The 17,801-nt window shown below is 43.8% G+C and overlaps 2 protein-coding genes across 4 annotated transcripts in view; one reads left to right on the top strand and one right to left on the bottom strand.

Annotated features, from left to right (window-relative positions):
* Window positions 1–5,355, bottom strand: part of xkr6b (XK, Kell blood group complex subunit-related family, member 6b) — a 59,323-nt gene extending 53,968 nt beyond the window's left edge. The window contains exon 1 of the mRNA XM_047574494.1: window positions 3,359–5,355. Coding sequence (XP_047430450.1) covers window positions 3,359–3,933 — 575 coding nt within the window. The 5' untranslated portion in view covers window positions 3,934–5,355. The remainder of the gene's footprint in view (window positions 1–3,358) is intronic.
* A 2,954-nt stretch (window positions 5,356–8,309) lies between these two features.
* mtmr9 (myotubularin related protein 9) lies at window positions 8,310–17,801 on the top strand. 3 transcript variants are annotated; one of them, XM_047574254.1, is made up of 11 exons: window positions 8,310–8,413; window positions 8,793–8,977; window positions 10,102–10,210; window positions 10,372–10,497; window positions 10,961–11,134; window positions 11,221–11,438; window positions 11,552–11,713; window positions 11,805–11,946; window positions 12,159–12,379; window positions 12,488–12,639; window positions 15,517–17,801. In XM_047574254.1, exons 2-11 carry the CDS (start codon window positions 8,796–8,798, stop codon window positions 15,678–15,680), a joined length of 1,650 nt encoding a protein of 549 aa, XP_047430210.1. In that variant the 5' UTR covers window positions 8,310–8,413; window positions 8,793–8,795; the 3' UTR covers window positions 15,681–17,801. The 3 variants fall into 3 exon arrangements, with proteins under 3 accessions (XP_047430210.1, XP_047430211.1, XP_047430209.1); XM_047574255.1 differs by having other exon boundaries at window positions 8,396–8,419; XM_047574253.1 differs by lacking the exon at window positions 8,310–8,413 and adding an exon at window positions 8,446–8,598.

The following is a 17,801-nucleotide window of genomic DNA, read 5'->3' as shown; positions in this document are numbered from 1 at the left end:
ATACCATCTTGCCTTTCTGTATAAGCAATCCAGGCATGAGGAATGCCATTTACTCCACATAACATAACTGAATAAATACACGGTTCAGTCACAAAATCGTACAAACATAAGTAAATAACATCTTGTGACAATACAGTGTTCTGCTGGGAAACGTTTGGACCTGACATTCATTTGTGCAATTGTAACTTAGACACGTACCACCCACCTAGACCAGACCAGACACCCCCACCCCATAGCAATCACTCCTGGATGGTAGCAGCCATCCCCAGCAGTTTGCAGCCTGACACAGACACACACAGTTTAGGGACAACTCAGAACACATGAAAAACAGCACAAGGTGTTGACCTGGCCTCAAAATTCACTAGGTCCCAAACTGATCAAGTATCTGTGGGATGATCCACAGAGACCCCTCCTCTCAACCCATAGGACCCAAAGACCTCCACTAACAACGTCATGTTTCCAGACACCATGGGACACCCTCCATTCTCTGATGAGTCACAACTGTTAAGGAGGCACAAGAGAGACAATACACATTATTAGGAAGGTGGTCATAATGTAATGCTTCATCTGTGTAAATGTGTCACATCAAAAGCTAAAACCTAAAGCAAGCGATTTAGGGTGCTGTTTGTGCACACCACACTATATACTAGTGATATGACTTCCTAACATATGCTGCCTATTGACATGGTGGCCCTTCACAGTGTCTAATAATCTTCACATCAAATGTGAGACCCGTGGGTCTTAGGTTGCGAACTCCCACTAAGCCGACAAGAACAGCTTTTGACCCTCAGCTGCAGCCAGGTGGATCATGTCCAAAGGGAGAAAGCGTCCTGACAATGATCCCTCGCCCCGGGCTTTGTTCTGTCACAACACGCGCACTGACACATTATGTTTCCCCGACTTCCTTGGTCGCTTTACCTTCGTTAGCTTCGGTTTATCTTCGGTGAATTTTTTTACTTCCGCTCCTGTAAAAGTGAAATTGAAAATTAAAGTTGCTGATAACTTTTCACAGTTTTGCCCTCAGGCTTATGGGAGCAGTTACCGGGCAACCACCGGAGACTACAGGAGGAAATGAGAGAGTATTCTACGTGCTTGTTTATTTTGTCTGGCTAGGATTTTTACCCCCCACATCCTCCAGTGTTCGTGCTAAACAATGCTAACCAGCTGCAGGTGGAAGCTATTTTTATATACATTGCGTTTTTATCACCTAATTTTTCCCTAAAACTGTTCTGATTTACTCTATAATGTGCACTGGAGGACCATAGACTCTAGGAGCAAACAGGCAAGGAACCATCCCCGACCACACACTAATAAACATGTACTCTGTCCCATAAAAATTTGATTGACACCTAGCACACACAAATGCAAATGTAAAATCACAGTCATGCTTATTAATACTCTCATATTCTGAAACACTCAGTGCTGAGCTACCTTGTTTGGGGAGGATGTTCAAACACTGGACTTCAAAGCCAAGCCTGTGATTGATACTATCAGAACCCTAAAAGCTCATATCCAGGTAGAACACAGCCAGAAATTACGATTTATTGATATATAACTTAAACAGTGTGAGACATGACCAAATAAATAATGCGGTAGTTTAATGTAACACGAATAGATATATTTTTTTTTCTGGTTTCTTTCAGGTGAATCACAGGCATCTCGCTGTGTCTCCATTTAAAGGTTCACTGAGGTTACCCCACCACTGTAACCGCCAGCACCACCACTTGCCTTTGACCGGCCTCCAGTAAACAGCGCTGTTCATGTCGTCTTCCCACTACAGATATGAGCGGAATAATCAATTGAACCACGCCGGGGTAAATAAACTTGAGCAGATGCGGCTGATCAATATAACAGCCTTCGGGTATGGTTCAGAAAGAGACCGATGGAGGACGCACGCCGGATTTTCTCATTCTGGGAAAACCCATCTTGACTGGGGGATGCACCAGCGGCAGCTAAATTTAACTTTGTGTGAGGCTGAGTCTTTTCGAGGCATACTAAAAGGGAATTAGGATCATTCTTTGGAATAGGGAGAATCTGTTAAAGCTGGACAAGGAGATACAGCATTTGAAATCTGTGGCAAAAAGGTCAATGGATTTTCAGTTTAGTTTTGACTCCTGGCCTCAGCATGTGAGTAATTTAGCCTGTAGCACAGATGTACTCATGCTTTAGACTGCAACACAATCATGGCTTAGAAAATCCATTTGTCTGATGAGGAGCAGAGCCTGCTGTCAAACACAAATACTGTAATAGTATGAGGGATCCGTCTCGGTGTCTGATGCAGAAAAATATTCGACTCTCGAAAAAAATAAAAAAAAAAACAGGGCGTCTGGGATGCAATCATTTGACCCCTTCCGCTGGCTCTCGCAGCGAGCTGCTTTACATTTTTTCACACTGGCAGCCCTCTCAGAGCAGCTGTCGCGCGTTACTTTTTTCCCCATTAAATGCCAGCCACTGCGTCTGTCTGCACCAAAAACAACTCGCTGTTCAGAAGCTCCGAGAGAACAGCCTCGCCAGAGCAAACGAGCAAACGAGCTACGCGAGCCCGTGTCACATTTTACTACAGTAGCCGCATCATGTCACAGATTACGCGCGGAGACGTGCACCTTGAGCATCTCCCCGCTCTCCGACGCGTCGGTGTGTGCGGCCAAAGGAGCGGATTTGGAGACCGAAGACGTCGAGCGTCGCAGAGGAATAGATGACATCATGTCTGTGTGTGTGTGTGTGTGTGTGTGTGTGTGTGTGGTGGTGGTGGTGGTGGTGGTGGGGGAGGAGGAAGGGGGTGGGGGGTAGTTTTGTGAGCCGTGAAAACAGATGCTCGTCTGGCCTCTGTTTGGAGTATCTGATGTGAACGGCGCGCCTGACGCAAACACACACACACACACACGCACACACTCACACACAGGCGCTCGCGCACACGCTCGCGCACAAGCTTTCGGATACTACCTGGCCCTCTTTGAACAAACAGCTCCCTTCCCTCCCGACACAAGCGCAATGGCGCACTGTGATGAAACAATCCCGGCGGTGCAAATACTGTGCAGACGTGGCTGTTTAGTGTTGACACGCTTGGCTGAGAGAGCGACATAAGCGCGTAAAATGTCACTAATTGGCCAAGATACACTGGAGCGCAAATACAGACTTGTGTGCCACAGCAGCGGTGGACACTGGGAGGGGAGCGTGATGGCATCACAGTGGTGCTGATTTTTACCCCAGTCATGTACACAAGCTCGGGTTAAACCAGGTGACAGTCAAGAGGAGGTTAGGAGCCTGGCTGGATGGAAAGAGCGAGAGGAGCCGGAGACGCTCTGCTTTGGGGAGTTTAACTGACTCTTTTAAAGCGTAAACGCAAAGTTTGTCTTACCTCCACACTTGTCCCATCTGAAAGATGTGTATGACGGTCTGCCAGACCCAGACAGAGAGGCGGCAGCACTTGTCTCTTTGCAAACTGGCTGTAGCTCTGCGACTACTCAGCCCCTCCACGCAACCCAGTCCTCCCCCAGTGTAATCCTGGACAAACCACCTGAAGCTCAGGATCTGGACCAGAACCGAGGGCACCAGCACGAAGAACAGAGTCAGGCCCGACCACAGGAAGTTCTGCTTGTGGTAATAGTGGATGGCCAGCCACAAATCGGTCCCCACGTCCCAGAAGAACACCAGCAGTGCCAGGATGATCCACAGGCAGTCCAGCCAGAGGCGCTCCTCCTGCGGTGGTCGCGCCGCATCGTTCCCCTTCCCTTTCCCCTTTCCCTTCCCCCGGAGGTAATGCAGGCAGGCGCTCCGACAGCCCCAGTAGCACGACGAGGTGTTGCAGCAGTGGCAGATGTGGAATGAGCTGCCGTTCCGAGTGTCGTCCTCTCCCGTTCCCACCACCTCGTCCAGGTTGTGCAGCTGGGCGAAACCGGTGACGACCCCGCGACCATCGGATTTCGCTGCCATCTTTCCCTCTGATGTTCCCACCTCCTCCGGCTTCCGGGGTTCGTGACGACACTTCCCTGACACCTGTTTTGCACCCCAAATGTTGGAGCCATCTAAAACCGGGGTGTCAGCGCGTCGCCGCTCGCTCTGTCCCCAGATGGCGCACCGGTGGCACCACGGACGCAGCACATCTTGTCTTGCTCTCCCTCCGCTGCAGTCCTATTCCCACCGTGTAACGACAATCTAATCTGCAAGTTCAAACTATTTAATTTGTTACTCATGCATCCAACTGTGAGCGAGCATTTTTTTTTTGTACCTGCGCATTAATCTCATTCCCCGCTGTTCAGTTGTTTCCCCTCACTGCAGTTCGCCTCCAGCTGCAAACTGAGTACCATGAGCAGACCGTCCCTCCACTGTCCCACGCCGACGTAATTCATCCCCCCACCTCTCCCCTCCTTTCTCTCTCTCTCTCACACACATACACAAACTCACTCTCCTTCCTCTCTCACGCGCACTCACACACACACATACACACACGCCGTCTCTCCCGCTCAACTTGGTTGCCATCTAGTGTCTCGTTTGAAGCTCTCAAATATGCAGGAGAGGGGTGTATGATATGTTGTCTGCATGCATAATCTCTCCTCACAACCGGAGGAAGACTTTTCCGTTGTTTGAACATCTGAATATCATTCACAGTGGCACAGTTTGGCGCCAATTGTTGCAGCAAAAGCTCCCGTGCCTATGCAAAACCGAAAGAACTACAGAAGACAGCTCCTACGAGCAACATCTACTCTACACATCTTGGAAAGAAGGAAGAGGTACTGATCTCTCTGGGTTCTCTGGGCTTTTCTCCCTTTGTGCAGCATTCTCTTTCAGCAGCAGCCAAGGGGTTAAGCATTTACTGGAAAGCAAAAAGCTTACCGAGGTGGCGAGTCCGCTGCAGGCTCAACAACTGTGATTGGACTGTACCCACGGAGCCGCCATGCAGGGACATATCCAGTGAGAGATTGATTGGATCATGTCCGCTTCACCCCCCCGCCGCCGCCTGCTCGGCTCTGCTCTGCCTGTTTGGATTTGATGGGAACTGTCTAGTGCTGAACTCGCTCTCTTTCTCCTCCTCTCTCCGGACTTCCTCTAAGCTTAACCCCAGTTCTGTTCTTAACCCCAAAACAGTGTCAGTGGTTCCCTAAAGCTATCACTGACCATACGGAATAAACTGATCATACACAGTTCAGGAATAACATTATGACTAATATAGTGCAGGTCTCGCTTGTGCCTCCGGACACCGCAGGATCCCCTCAGAAGGCCCATGTCCACTCTGATGAGTCACAGCTGTTCTGGAGGTACAAGGTAGACCTACACGATATTAGGAAGGTGGTCATAATGTTATGCAGGATCAGTGTATGCCTCCAAAAGTAAGGAAATAAATGACCCTCAGCAGTAGTTGAGGGTAGTTGAAAGAGGATGTGAGTTCTGAACTATATCAGTTGTAGCAAATTCATTGTAGACTATTTTATATTTTGTACTTTCACAACTTGTGAGTGTGTGTGTGTGTGTGTGTGTGTGTGTGTGTGTGTGTATGTGTGTGTGTTACTGTTGCTATACAAATACTCACCTGTTTAAAATAGAGAAGAATTAAAGATTTAAAGGGATGAGATGAGGAAAGGAACAGGAAGGAGGGAAACTAGGAAGAAGGAAATGAACAAAAGAAAGTAAGAAGTGAAGGACCTGAAGGTATGAAATGAAGGAAAGGTTTAAGGGAGGACAGAAGGAGCAGAAATGAATGAACGAGGGAAGGAAGGCACAGAAAGACCGAAGGGAATGAAATTAAGAGAGAGAAGGAAGGAAAGAAGAAATGGATGAATGAGACTGGAGGAAGGCAGGGAGTAGGAAATAAGAAGCAGAAATAAGAAGGAAAGGGAGGAAAGTAAAGGATGGACAATAAAGGAAGGGGAGGAAGGAAATAAAAAATGATGGAACCGATGGTATAAAATGAAGGGAAAAAAATGTGCAAAATGAAGTGAATAAAATGTGGGACAGAAAATAAGAAAAAAATGATGGGAAAGGAAAGGGCGAGATGAAATAAGACACGTGAGGATGAAAAACAAACCAGTTCTCAAACCATATGAAAGTTTAAACAGAGCAAATAGGGGAGGATATTGCTCAGGTTCCAGGTTTACAGTAGCACACATGTTCTATCCGGCCTAAATAATGCAACGAATGTCATTAGTGATGAATGCTCCAGGAGGTTTTCACACTGTTTCTTGGTAACTCCCTTTGAGCCCCGGGATGATAAGTGTAGCTGCAGCAGACGGGGGAGGTCTCGGTGAAGAACTCGGAAACACCAGAAACCTACATCTAATTATGAGCGTGATAAAGTATAAATACCCCAAATATTTCTCACACATTTCTTACACAACAGACTTTCGGTATTAGACTGTGCACCCCGCATTTATCATCCGCCTTGACAGACCGCTCTGATTCAGTGGACATGCCCAAAATAACTTTGCATAAGTAAAAAAAAAAATAAGCAGCAACCAACAGAGGGTTAAAGGAAAGGAGTGAATCATGGACGAGATTGTCTTCACCAGGAGCTGAGTGAAAGGCCCGAGTGAGTAATGGTGTAGGTGTGGGCACTAATTGTCAGTCCCCTAAAATTTGCCACGCGACGTTCCCGAATGTTCGTCAATGAATGTCAAAATCTGATCTATAATGAGACAGAGGAGGAGGGAGCGTTTATTTTAGCCGTGGTGGATTTGGACTCGCGCGGTTTGACGGTTGCTAAATCCACTCCACCTGCAACAGCAGGTTTATCTAGGAGAGAGGAGATGTTACTGTATTTTATCCCACATAAGTCTGTGGAAATGATATTTGCTTTTAAGGCTATTTTTATCAGCCCATCTTCTTTTTCTTAAAGAAAAAAGAAGAAAAAAAGTGCCACAGCACATTTTGCTCAGAAGAAGGGCAGTTATTTGGTTCGTAGAGCAACTCTGAGTTTTCACATTCAGTTGAGTGCCGGCGTCTCGGCAGCGTGCTCTATGATGTGGGCTGAAAAGGCGCAGACTAAAGCCATCTATTGTGAAGCTCAGACAGGCTGCGGCTGAAGCAAACTACTGTGCCGATTCACCATTCATCACTTACACACACGCATCGCTCTGACGAAGACGTGTCTAAAACAAACTGGCCTGCCTTACCCTCCACCAAGACCCTCTACTCTTCTTCTTCTTCTTCTGTTCTCCTCATTAAAGGTCGATGTCTGGTTCCTTCGTGTGCTTAAAGATCTTAAAGAGCCTCCTCACAGGCCCAACAACTGAGACAAAATCCTTCCCCGGGCAACAGCTTTCCTCCTTTTCTTTAGAATAAACCCCCTGCTGTTTTTAATGGAAGGCATCTCCCCATGTTATCTTTAAAGCTCCATACTATGAGTGTGTGCAGTCCTGTATTTTCCTGATTCCTGATTCTCCAGTGAGAAATAAGCAACTTGTGTGGTGCCGTTGTGTGCCAGGATGCTGTTTTGTCTGGTCTGCCACTGCCCGTTGCCTTCTCTTTCCTCCTCTCCAGACAAGTCGTGTCGTTTCTCTGCTGTATGGAAGTGCTGTGGGCCTCCATTATCAAAGTTACCCTCTCCTTCACCAAGCTGCCCACGCTTCTTCAAGAAAATCCATTAACCTCCACTGCACTAAACTGGCGCCGTTCACTTGAAACTACAGCGATACCTGTCACTGGACGTGTTTCGATGCATCTGAACCATTTTACTTATTTTATCAGACCCAATAAAAATATTTGTTCATATGTTTTTTCCCTCATCGAAATCAACCCAAAGGGGGGTTGGTCTCTATTTGAATTCCCTTTTGCAAGGACCTTTCTCCTCTTAGGTTGGAAAATCTCTATCTCTAGAGGCCTATATAAAGTTTTCCTATTCCTATTCCTATTAACAACAACCATCCGCAGGTTCACTCTTCATAGAGTTCATGATCGCCGATTTCTTTACAGAAACCAATCACTGTATTTATAAAGTATGCAGGATGTACCAGGTACAATTAATCTCTCAAAAATGCTGCAATGTCGCCACCTGGCGTCCTTTGTTGGCATCAGCTGATTGTTCATACAGGAGCTTGGGGATGTTTTCATGGGGCTTTAAAAAGAACACCTTGATATATGAAACAAGATGAAAATATGTGCCTTATGTGGTCTTCATTTAATTAAATAAACAAATTAATGCTTGTGAAATTTCTGTAACCATCTACTATTTTTTTCTGCGACGCCTCTAATGGAAAATGATTAATGCAATCAAATGTGTCCTTTTATTACTATTATTATTATCATTTTGCTAGAAAATGGGTTGTTTCCTTTTTTATTTTTTACATAAAGACCAATTTGCTGCCTATTTGCAGCGAAAGTAGTCGTCGGTCTATTTTCTGAAGTCGCTTGTTTCCGGTCGGCGTGTTTTTGTGAACGCACCCGTCTCGCCCCACGTCCAAATAAAAGGATTCAACATCAGGTAAATGTATGATAAACCTTCTTAGTATCAACGACAAACCAGCACTGTGGCTCTGTGTATTTGTAGCATGTGTTATGTTGCCATTTCGGTTGAAAATTGAAAATGACGAACGGTCTTTACGGTAAATGATCTTGTTTCTGCCCCGATTAGCCACCGAGCTAACATTAGCCACTTCATTTCCTCAGGTAAGCTAACTGTACCTAGCTGACTGGTTGTTGTAGTTTCGTGACACTGATCTGCAGGATTCTTCTATTTAATATCAGCCCAGCATGACTTGTGCTCGGTTGTCTTACCGATACGAACATGAGCTAATCAGTAGTGTTGTCTGCATTAAACAGACCCACATCCTTGTATCTGGTTCCTTTTCTTTTCTGACCAGGTCATGGAGTTTGCAGAGCTGATTAAGACGCCCAGGGTGGACGGAGTCGTCCTGCACCGGCCTTTCCTGCCCACTGTGGAGGGGACTCTTTGTTTGACTGGTCATCACCTGATCCTCTCCTCCAGACAGGACAACACAGAGGAGCTGTGGCTGCTTCATTCAAACATTGACTCCATAGAGAAAAGGTGATAATCCCCCGCAGCTTTTTCTAAAATGTCAAAGTGCTTTTTCATTTCCTATTGGGAGCAGATGCACCGCGTGCATTGGCTGAAATTGCTTTTATTAACAATGGAGGAAGAGTCAATAGAGTCATATTTAGTTGTGGCTGCACCTGTCTTTTCATTCTTTTGTCCACCTCTTTTTTTTGTGTGTGTGACTACACGCTTCCAATCAGAACATTAAACTGCACATGGAGTCCCCACATGCGTCGCTAAAAGGAAGTGAAACTTGTGGCAGGAAATCTCACTTCAGGATGTCTCCTGTGTGTTCCCCTTACAATTCAATTTTTATTTTTTACCTTGGTTGTCCTTGGAGAAGGTGTGCGAGCACACCCTTAATGTGGAGCAGGATTTCCTGCAGCCACTGAATGTACTATCAGTCATCAGAGTGTGAGGCTAAGATAAGACTGTATTGATCTTGAGTGGAAATGTAGGCGTTCCAACCTCAGAGCCAATATGAAAGTTGGATTCAAAAACCAACCATCTAAGTAAGTGAAACAATTACCACACACAATGTTGAAGTGGTGGGGGTTGAATATAGCCACGGACGAGTTTAGTTTAGTTGCGTACATGTTAAAAATACAATGAGAATGTACAGAATAAGAAATAAGAAAAGAAATCAAAAGCAACATAAGATTTACATCGGAAATGAACGAACAATTACAAGAAACAGCCATGCTAAACAGAAACAAATGATAATACCACGCTAAATTTGATTGATTAAATACTTTTTCCTTTGGTCTTTGGAGATTACCAGTGAAGAGGTTGCTTGAAGAGATGGTGGCAGATTGTTCCAAAGAGATGGTCCTCTATGAAGCAGTGAATGTTTAGCTAAGGAATTTCAGTATAAAGGGCAATTCATGTCTAGTGGAGTGAGAGTGAATATCGGATTAAAAAAGAAAAGAAGTTCATTGAGAGTGTTGCACAGAATGGGAAACATTAATAATAATAATTTCCTAAGTTACAGGGTCCTCTAGGTGTGAAACGAAATACAGCAGCACTGCCATGAAGTGCCCGTGTGCCAAAGAGTCTAATCCGTTTTACTGTAGAAGGACTAGTTTTATTCAAGAGACCTTGAACTCATCTTCCAGATTCGTAGGGTCTTTGGGAACCATCATCGTAAAATGCAAAGATTTGAGGGTGATCCAGCTCGACATTCCGGGTATGGAGGAGTGTATCAACATCGCCAACTCTATTGAGGTAAAAACAAACTCCTCCACTACTATCACTATCACACTGAGTACTGATTGCACCTACAGTTCACTGCTGAACTTTTTTATTTTCATGTACTGTCTGGATTTGTCAGCATGAAACCTGCACGTACTTAAAACTTTATGTAAATATCTTTTATTCCCCTCAAGGCTCTGTCCACTCTAGATTCAGCTTCCCTGATGTACCCGTTCTTCTACCGGCCCATGTTTGAAGTCATAGAGGACGGGTGGAATACATTTCTGCCACAGAACGCCTTTAAAGATTTGGAGTCCATGGTATGGTTGTTCAAGTGACTCGGAGATTCAGCTGTATTTTGATTTTGGAGGCTGTGCTTTGTAGCATTGTTGAAGTGTTCTGTGTCGTACCGACACGTGTTTCTACTATTGTGTTTAATTCATTACAATTTAACACTAAAACGATCATACAGATGAATCACCACCTTTCTTACACTGTGTGAACATCAACTGAACATTAGAACAGCCATGAAGGAAAGATTTTTATAACAGAATTCCTTTTTGTCACTGGTGTAGCTAATGTTTTGGTAAGTGAGTGTTTTATTTGAACCCTGGAAAGATGTGGATGTGGACTTGACTGGCATGAAGCCATGAGTGGATACTCCCAGTTAATTGGTTGTACTGTAAGTAGACTGTGACAGTAGAAGAAAACACAAACAGAAGGCTCTGAGTGATTAGCTCTCTGTCCTCCTCCCCCTTAACATGGCGCTATCCCTTCTCTCAGACAGACGAGTGGCGGCTGAGCGAGGTCAACAAGGACTTCAGCGCGTGTCCGTCGTACCCCCCTCTAGTGGCAGTCCCCAAAGACATCGACGATGACACACTGAGGAAAATCGCCACTTTCCGTCACGGCGGCCGTTTTCCAGTGCTTAGCTACTACCACAAGAAGAACGGCATGGTAAATCACGAGGAAATTAGCTGCTTTGGCATTTGATCGTTTTAGCCCCGTTTCTTGAAAAGTCGTGCAATGGCCTCCACCTTCAGGTGATGATGCGAGCGGGACAGCCGCTGACGGGCACCAACGGGCGGCGGTGTAAGGAAGACGAGAAGCTGATCAACGCCACCCTGCGGCCAGGAAAGCGCGGGTACATCATTGATACGCGTGCTATCAATGTTGCTCAGCAGGCCAAAGCTCGAGGTGGAGGGTTTGAGTCTGAAGCGAACTACCCGCAGTGGAGGAGGATCCACAAGGCCATTGAAAGGTTCTCTTCTTTTTTTCTCCAGTTTGAAATTTAAATAACAAGAGGAGAGATTAGAATAAATGCTGAATGTATAACTTCTCTTTTAGCATTGTGACCTTTTTCGTCAATTCCAGGCCAAATGTCCTCCAGGAGAGCCTGATTAAACTGGTGGAGGCGTGTAACGACCAGTCTCACAGCATGGACCGCTGGTTAAGCAAGCTCGAGGCCTCCAGCTGGCAGAGTAACGTCAAGGAGATCCTCACCACTGCCTGCCTGGCTGCACAGTGTATCGACAGGTCAGGGATCCGCATTTGGTTTGCTTTGTGTTGTTTTGAAACCAGTAAAAGAAACTCTGACCGTAAGCATGTGTGTGTGTGTTTGTCTCAGGGAGGGGGCGTCGGTGCTCGTTCATGGCACAGAAGGGGCGGACTCCACCCTGCAGGTGACCTCCTTGGCTCAGATCATCCTTGATCCGACCTGCAGGACAATCAAAGGCTTCCAGGGACTGGTGGAGCGAGAGTGGCTCCAGGTAAGCTTCCCTAAGCTTTGATGCACTGCCTAACCCCTTTCTTATGGGATTTGTTGCTGTACATTGAGGACACCTGAATGTCCAAGGCAGGCATTAAGGGCATTGCTAAAAAGAGTAGGGTTTGCGACAAACTGAGTTGCATCTATGAATTCTGTATGAACATATTTTAGTGTACCCCATGAGCACTCACCTCTTTTCGATCACCTGTCCAGGCAGGTCACCCTTTCCAGCAGCGCTGCGCCCAGTCGGCCTTCTGCAACAGCAAGCCTCGCCAAGAGGCTCCTGTCTTCCTGCTGTTCTTGGACTGCGTGTGGCAGATCCTTCGCCAGTTTCCATGCTCTTTCGAGTTCAGCGAGAGCTTCCTGGTGCTGCTCTTCGAACATGCTTACGCCTCTCAGTTTGGTACTTTCTTGGGCAACAGTTCAGCCGAGAGGTAAGTCTGAAGCCGGTTGATGTCGAACTACCACGCCTGTGCTTTTGATTTAGTTGTGTTTGGCTCGAACAGTGCAATGAACACCTGCCTCGTCTAACTGTGTCACAGAGCCAGGCTGTCTCTGCCTGAGAAGACCGTGTCCCTGTGGTCATGGGTGAATCGGCCCCAAGAGCTTGAGCACTTTACCAACCCGCTCTACGAGGCCAACAGTCTTGTGATCTGGCCCTCTGTGGCCCCTCAGAGTCTGCTGCTGTGGGAAGGTAAGAGTCACTTATAAAAGTGTTCAGTGACTTAGATTATACAGTGGACGTTAGAGGTTGTTTTTAATGTCAGGGAATATTGGTCAGAATACACTGACACATAAGTAAACTCAAATGCTCTTTAGACTAAAAAACTGATTGTATTTACCATCATATCACAAATAGAAGTGAAAGTGAAGTTTGAGTGGCTGAAGCAGATCACAGATCAAGAAGATATTAATATCCACACGTTTGAACTTTTACACCTTTGCATGAAAAATGCCTACATTTTATGAAGTGTCTAAATGAATCAGACTGCTACTTCCGGCTGACAGAGAAAGTCTGACAGTGTGTGCCGACTAGTAAGACTACATGCCGTGTATTTGCATACATGCACACAGATGACGACTGTTGATTTGAATTTATGCACTGAGGGCGTGACCAGACCTGAGTAACTTGATGCTTGAAGCCCAGTATTTGTATGCCATTATTATTGGGAGTGAAAAATACCATAAGCATGTTACCATAAGTTATTCAACATCTCGGTGTTGGCTCATCTTACCAGAAGGGGGCGACATTGATGGCATAATTTCATAATTTGCCATCCAACCCTGGAGAGACACTGTGAGCAATTTGTATACTGTAGCATTAAAATGTCATCTCCATCCATGCTGAAGGTCACATACATGAAGACAACATTTTATTTTGAAGGAACAAAATTTAAATGAAAGAATGCATTTGAAATTTCACAGTCATATGTGAACCAACCTATGTTTTAACCCTTTAAAGCCTGAACGTATCGCTAGTGATACGTTAAAGCACCCGGTTTTTGAATTACCGTAACTCACAGTGGTTTGCTCTGTTGACAAAATTCAAAGTGTGGCTGAACACCGGGAAGTTGTGCTTTTGTCTAGAAGACCTTCGTGACATCTCCAGGGTATAAGTAACTTCGTTTTTACCAACAAATTCCTCCAAATAACTCTGTCTTCCTGGGGCTCCCCGGTCTTACGTCCCTCCCCAACCTGTAGCCAACAGCAGCGGTGCGTCATAATTACCGTAATGGCAGCTTTTTTTCCCCAGAAAATGCAACGTCCCAGTGTTCAGCCACACTTACAGTTACAGTAATTCAGGTACCATAAACTTTTTTTAATGTGCAGGCAAATGTTCAGGTCTTGAAGGGTAAACCTCAGTAACATCGACCGATAATGTGTTTTAGGAACCATATTGCAAGAAGAAAACACATCTTTTATTATGGATATTCTCACTGTCGCCTGAGCCCCTGATGCTGTCTGGTGAAGAACGCTTTACTACCTGTTCCCAGTTACCAGTCCTTGCTAATCTTAGTTACACACTTTCAGACTGTAGCAACAGTTTATGATGCTGAATGTTGACATGTCAAATGCCTCATGGGGAAGAAATCCAAACTGGTTTTGTCAATATTTAACCGCAGCGTAAAAAGCACTGGGCCCTGAATCGAATCTTGGGGAACACCACAACACATTTTTGAAATAGTGAGAATAAACTGACAGAAATGAATTTCATAAATAAGTCTGAATTTGTTATTTATAACCTAAATTTAATTTATAAAGCTACTAAATTAGTTTAGTTAAGTTTAGGATTTTTTTTTTAAATTTTTTTACAAAACAAACTTAATGCTGTTGGAACGAAAACTTTGGTTGTAGTTTTTTCTTGCAGATTCAGTTCATTTCAATTGTGTTCAGAGTACTGAAAATAGCCCAGGGGGAATCTCTACCAGGCCATTCATGAAGAAAAGATGGGGGAGGGTGGTCTAGACAGATAATGGGTCACTGGGTTCAGGCATTCTGTTTGAGGGGCCTCACGTACTACCCAAAGCCGTGAACCCACGCCCTCATTCTATACGAAGTGGAACACGACATTTGAGAACCGAGTGGTGCACGTGACATCTTGCCTACGCAGCTCTTTCATAGAACATGACGGACACTCTGTCCTGGGCCAATTTAAGAGACTGAATAGAAATCCAGATTTCCAGCCTGGTGTGGCCCCTAGTATGGACGGAGGATATGAGAAAATGATAATAATAATCCTGACATCCAGCATATTCATGAAAGGCTTGTGCTGTGTTCAGGGCCAAATTTCCTACATTACAATAGAAAATGGGTGATAAATTAGTAGCTTGGTCATTTGTTAAGAATTTAAATTGGCGTTTAATGAATATTAGTGTATTTAATGAAAATGTAGAGCAGGATGGAGGATGATATAGATGTAAGCCATGAACGATAATGCTTAAATCAGCATTTTTTTAAAACATGTGGACGGATACTCAGAAGTATTTTGTTCCCCTGGACATTTTAAGTAAAAAAAAAAAGATATGTTTAATAAATTGCAGATGTATAACACTGACTATTAACGTTGGACAAGTTGTCAGCAGTTTACAATCTCAGCATTGGCCACCATTCATATTTTAACTTTCTTTAAACCACTTAATTATTCCATCATTGATTTGAACCGTTTTGTACCCAAATATAGGTAAGCAACATGATAAAGTAATTGCGATCTCTGTAATGAAGTGAATCCCTCTTGACGTAACTTAAGAAAAAAAAAAAAAAGCTCATGTTGTTGGCACACCCGGTGCTGTACATACCTGTCATACAGCACATCTCTGTGGTCACACCTCATCCAATGTCCTCCACACTCCACGCGTCAAGGTTCAGCTATTTATGAGCGAGATTGTGGAGTCAATTTTCACACAATTGATTTGAACTTGTTTGTCTGCATTTAAATGTCATGTCAAGTTGACAGCCATGTGAAGTTAAAATGTTCTTTTTTAAATGTGTCTGTGTGTGACCATGATCCTCCACATTTTACCGAAAAACACTTCCTCATGATATGTTTTGATACCTACTCCCCCTTTTAAAGGCGTGTTTCTTCGCTGGAACCGCTCCTCCAAGTGTTTGGATGAGGCTTTCGATGAAATGGTGCATATCATCGAATACAACAAGGAACTCCAGAACAAGGTGAACAGCCTGCGCAGGCAGCTGGCCCAGCTCGAGACGGAGGATCCTCTGCTTCATACACCGTAGAGACGGAGAGGGAGAGGCCCCTACAAAAGGAAGCAAGATGGAATGAGGAGGTAGATGGTCTAACTACACACAAAGAAAAAAAAAGGGTCAGTCCATGTTTTAGGTGTTTTCGATCATTTCAAGACAAACTACTGAACATTTTCACCAAACGAACCGCTCTTCACACACATAACCATGAATAAATGGATTTAAACTTTACTGAAACCTTACATCTTTTAGACAAATACATGTATTTTACAATGTCTTATAGAAAATAACATCACCAAAAACCAAACATCCTTCACCTCATAGTTTTCTCAAATCATGCAGAACTACGCTTTGGCTTCACAGGCTCATGCTTTATGACTTTCATTCAGCAAGTCTGGAGCTACGTGTTAGTACTTGTTATGTTCCATAGTATCTTGGAAATAAATATGAGTGCAGAGTGTGGATTACTATAGAATTCACATCTTCACCAACCATCCTGCTCTAATTTATACGGCACTCAAGCGCTGCAGAGTAACCATGGCAACATATAGGGTGCTCCAAGGCAGCATGTGACTTTGCTGCATGTTGGGATGACATAATAGGCGTAGGTAGGGTCAGCGTCAACTGTGCAATGGAAAGGGAGGTTTGTATAATCTGATTAAAACAGTCCTGTATGTTTATCAGATCGCTACCGAGTAGTAGCATGGTCCGAATTTACACAGAAGATCGATTTCATTCAGCCTCTAAGCAATAAGAGGCTCCAAGTTCTACCGGTATTATAATAATATGGTCACACAGACGTTTCACGTATTGCTTTAACGTCAGATTCATACAGTTATATAATAGTTGTGTTCATATAAAATGCACATCTCCGTTTTACAATTTAACATTCAAAATGGTCCACAGCGCAAAAACAATTTCAACTTCTTTATGTGTGTGTATGTATGTGTGAAGCCATTATACTATATTCCATTTTCCTAAACATAGTCTTCTAATTCTTGTTAGTATCTACCAACTGTTGCCATATTAGACTTTAAATGCCTAAATATGAAGTGTGAAAACACGCCAATTTATTTGACTGTCTTGATTTTGGGTGGTTACAGTGTGGAGCATTGAACTAAAATGCCTCATATAAGAACCTGAGTTGGATCAGAAGAAATTGTCCATTTTGTCCATGTAGCAACAGCTATTACTGGTTGTCATAAAACAGAACCACCAGGGCAACAGTTACCATAAACTCTTCTATACAATAATACTCCTCAGACACTCTCCGGTGTATAAAAGTCCTGCGCTATAACTTCAGCTAAGACTGTACAGATATCTCTCAGTCTGTTGTTCAGAAGTTAACTTCATGGTCAAACCTTTGTCTTCACTATAGTTATTTTCTCATCTACTCTGAACTCACCCTAACAAGTCATTGTTCAGTAAAGCCACATGAAAACAATGCCTTGGTTTTAAAAATCTGTCATTATAGGAGCAGAGAAACAACTTAACAAACATCCTCTCTGGATGCTGACATTGAAGGTCACCTCTCAACGCGCTCCATGGTAATATTAAGAAAGCTTTATGCTGCGCTGTAAATATGAAAAATCATGGTTTCGTTTGTTCGCCAGTAACAAAATGCATTTTCTTCCCTTGTTCCTATGCCACCTCACTGCACTGATTCGCCTCAAGAGTTACGTAATGATCACACTAAACCGAGCTCATTCCAGCCACTACTTTAACCTGCATTACAAAAGGAAATGTTTACATGTGATTTCATGTGTGCACTATTTACATTGCTTCCTTCAGCCAAAAAAAAAAACAAAAAAAAAACACATGCACCATGCTTTGTGTGCGCATGAATGGAGCAGTGAGAAACCAGGTCGATATAGTCATTTACAACCTTAAAAATGCATTATGCCTGCATTAATATCCTTAAATGATTGTTTTTTTTTTTTTTAACATGTTATCGCACTGTAGACAAATAAATCTTTTTTTGTGTTATTAAATTGTGCAATGCCTTACTGTATAATCAGATTTCTAAATGAACATGTATGTACTTTTATCACTGCTGATCATGTGCTGGTAAAAAAAAAAAAAAAATCTATTAATGTTTTTTTTATTATTGTTTTTTTTTTTAAGTTTAAGCAATTAAAATTGTCGCACAAACGA

The sequence above is a fragment of the Mugil cephalus genome, chromosome 21 (genome assembly GCF_022458985.1).
Source record: "Mugil cephalus isolate CIBA_MC_2020 chromosome 21, CIBA_Mcephalus_1.1, whole genome shotgun sequence".
NCBI lineage: Eukaryota > Metazoa > Chordata > Actinopteri > Mugiliformes > Mugilidae > Mugil > Mugil cephalus.
Note: the sequence above shows the minus strand (reverse complement) of the source record. Positions and strands in the feature narration are given on the sequence as shown.

What these genes read in the sequence shown, in the direction of transcription:
- mtmr9 (XM_047574253.1), top strand. Translation starts at nt 8,539, where the DNA reads ATGATCTTGTTTCTGCCCCGATTAGCCACCGAGCTAACATTAGCCACT. An exon ending in ACATCGCCAACTCTATTGAG is followed by an intron (nt 10,211 to 10,371) that starts GTAAAAACAAAC and finishes ATTCCCCTCAAG; the next exon opens with GCTCTGTCCACTCTAGATTC. An exon ending in GCTGCACAGTGTATCGACAG is followed by an intron (nt 11,714 to 11,804) that starts GTCAGGGATCCG and finishes TGTTTGTCTCAG; the next exon opens with GGAGGGGGCGTCGGTGCTCG.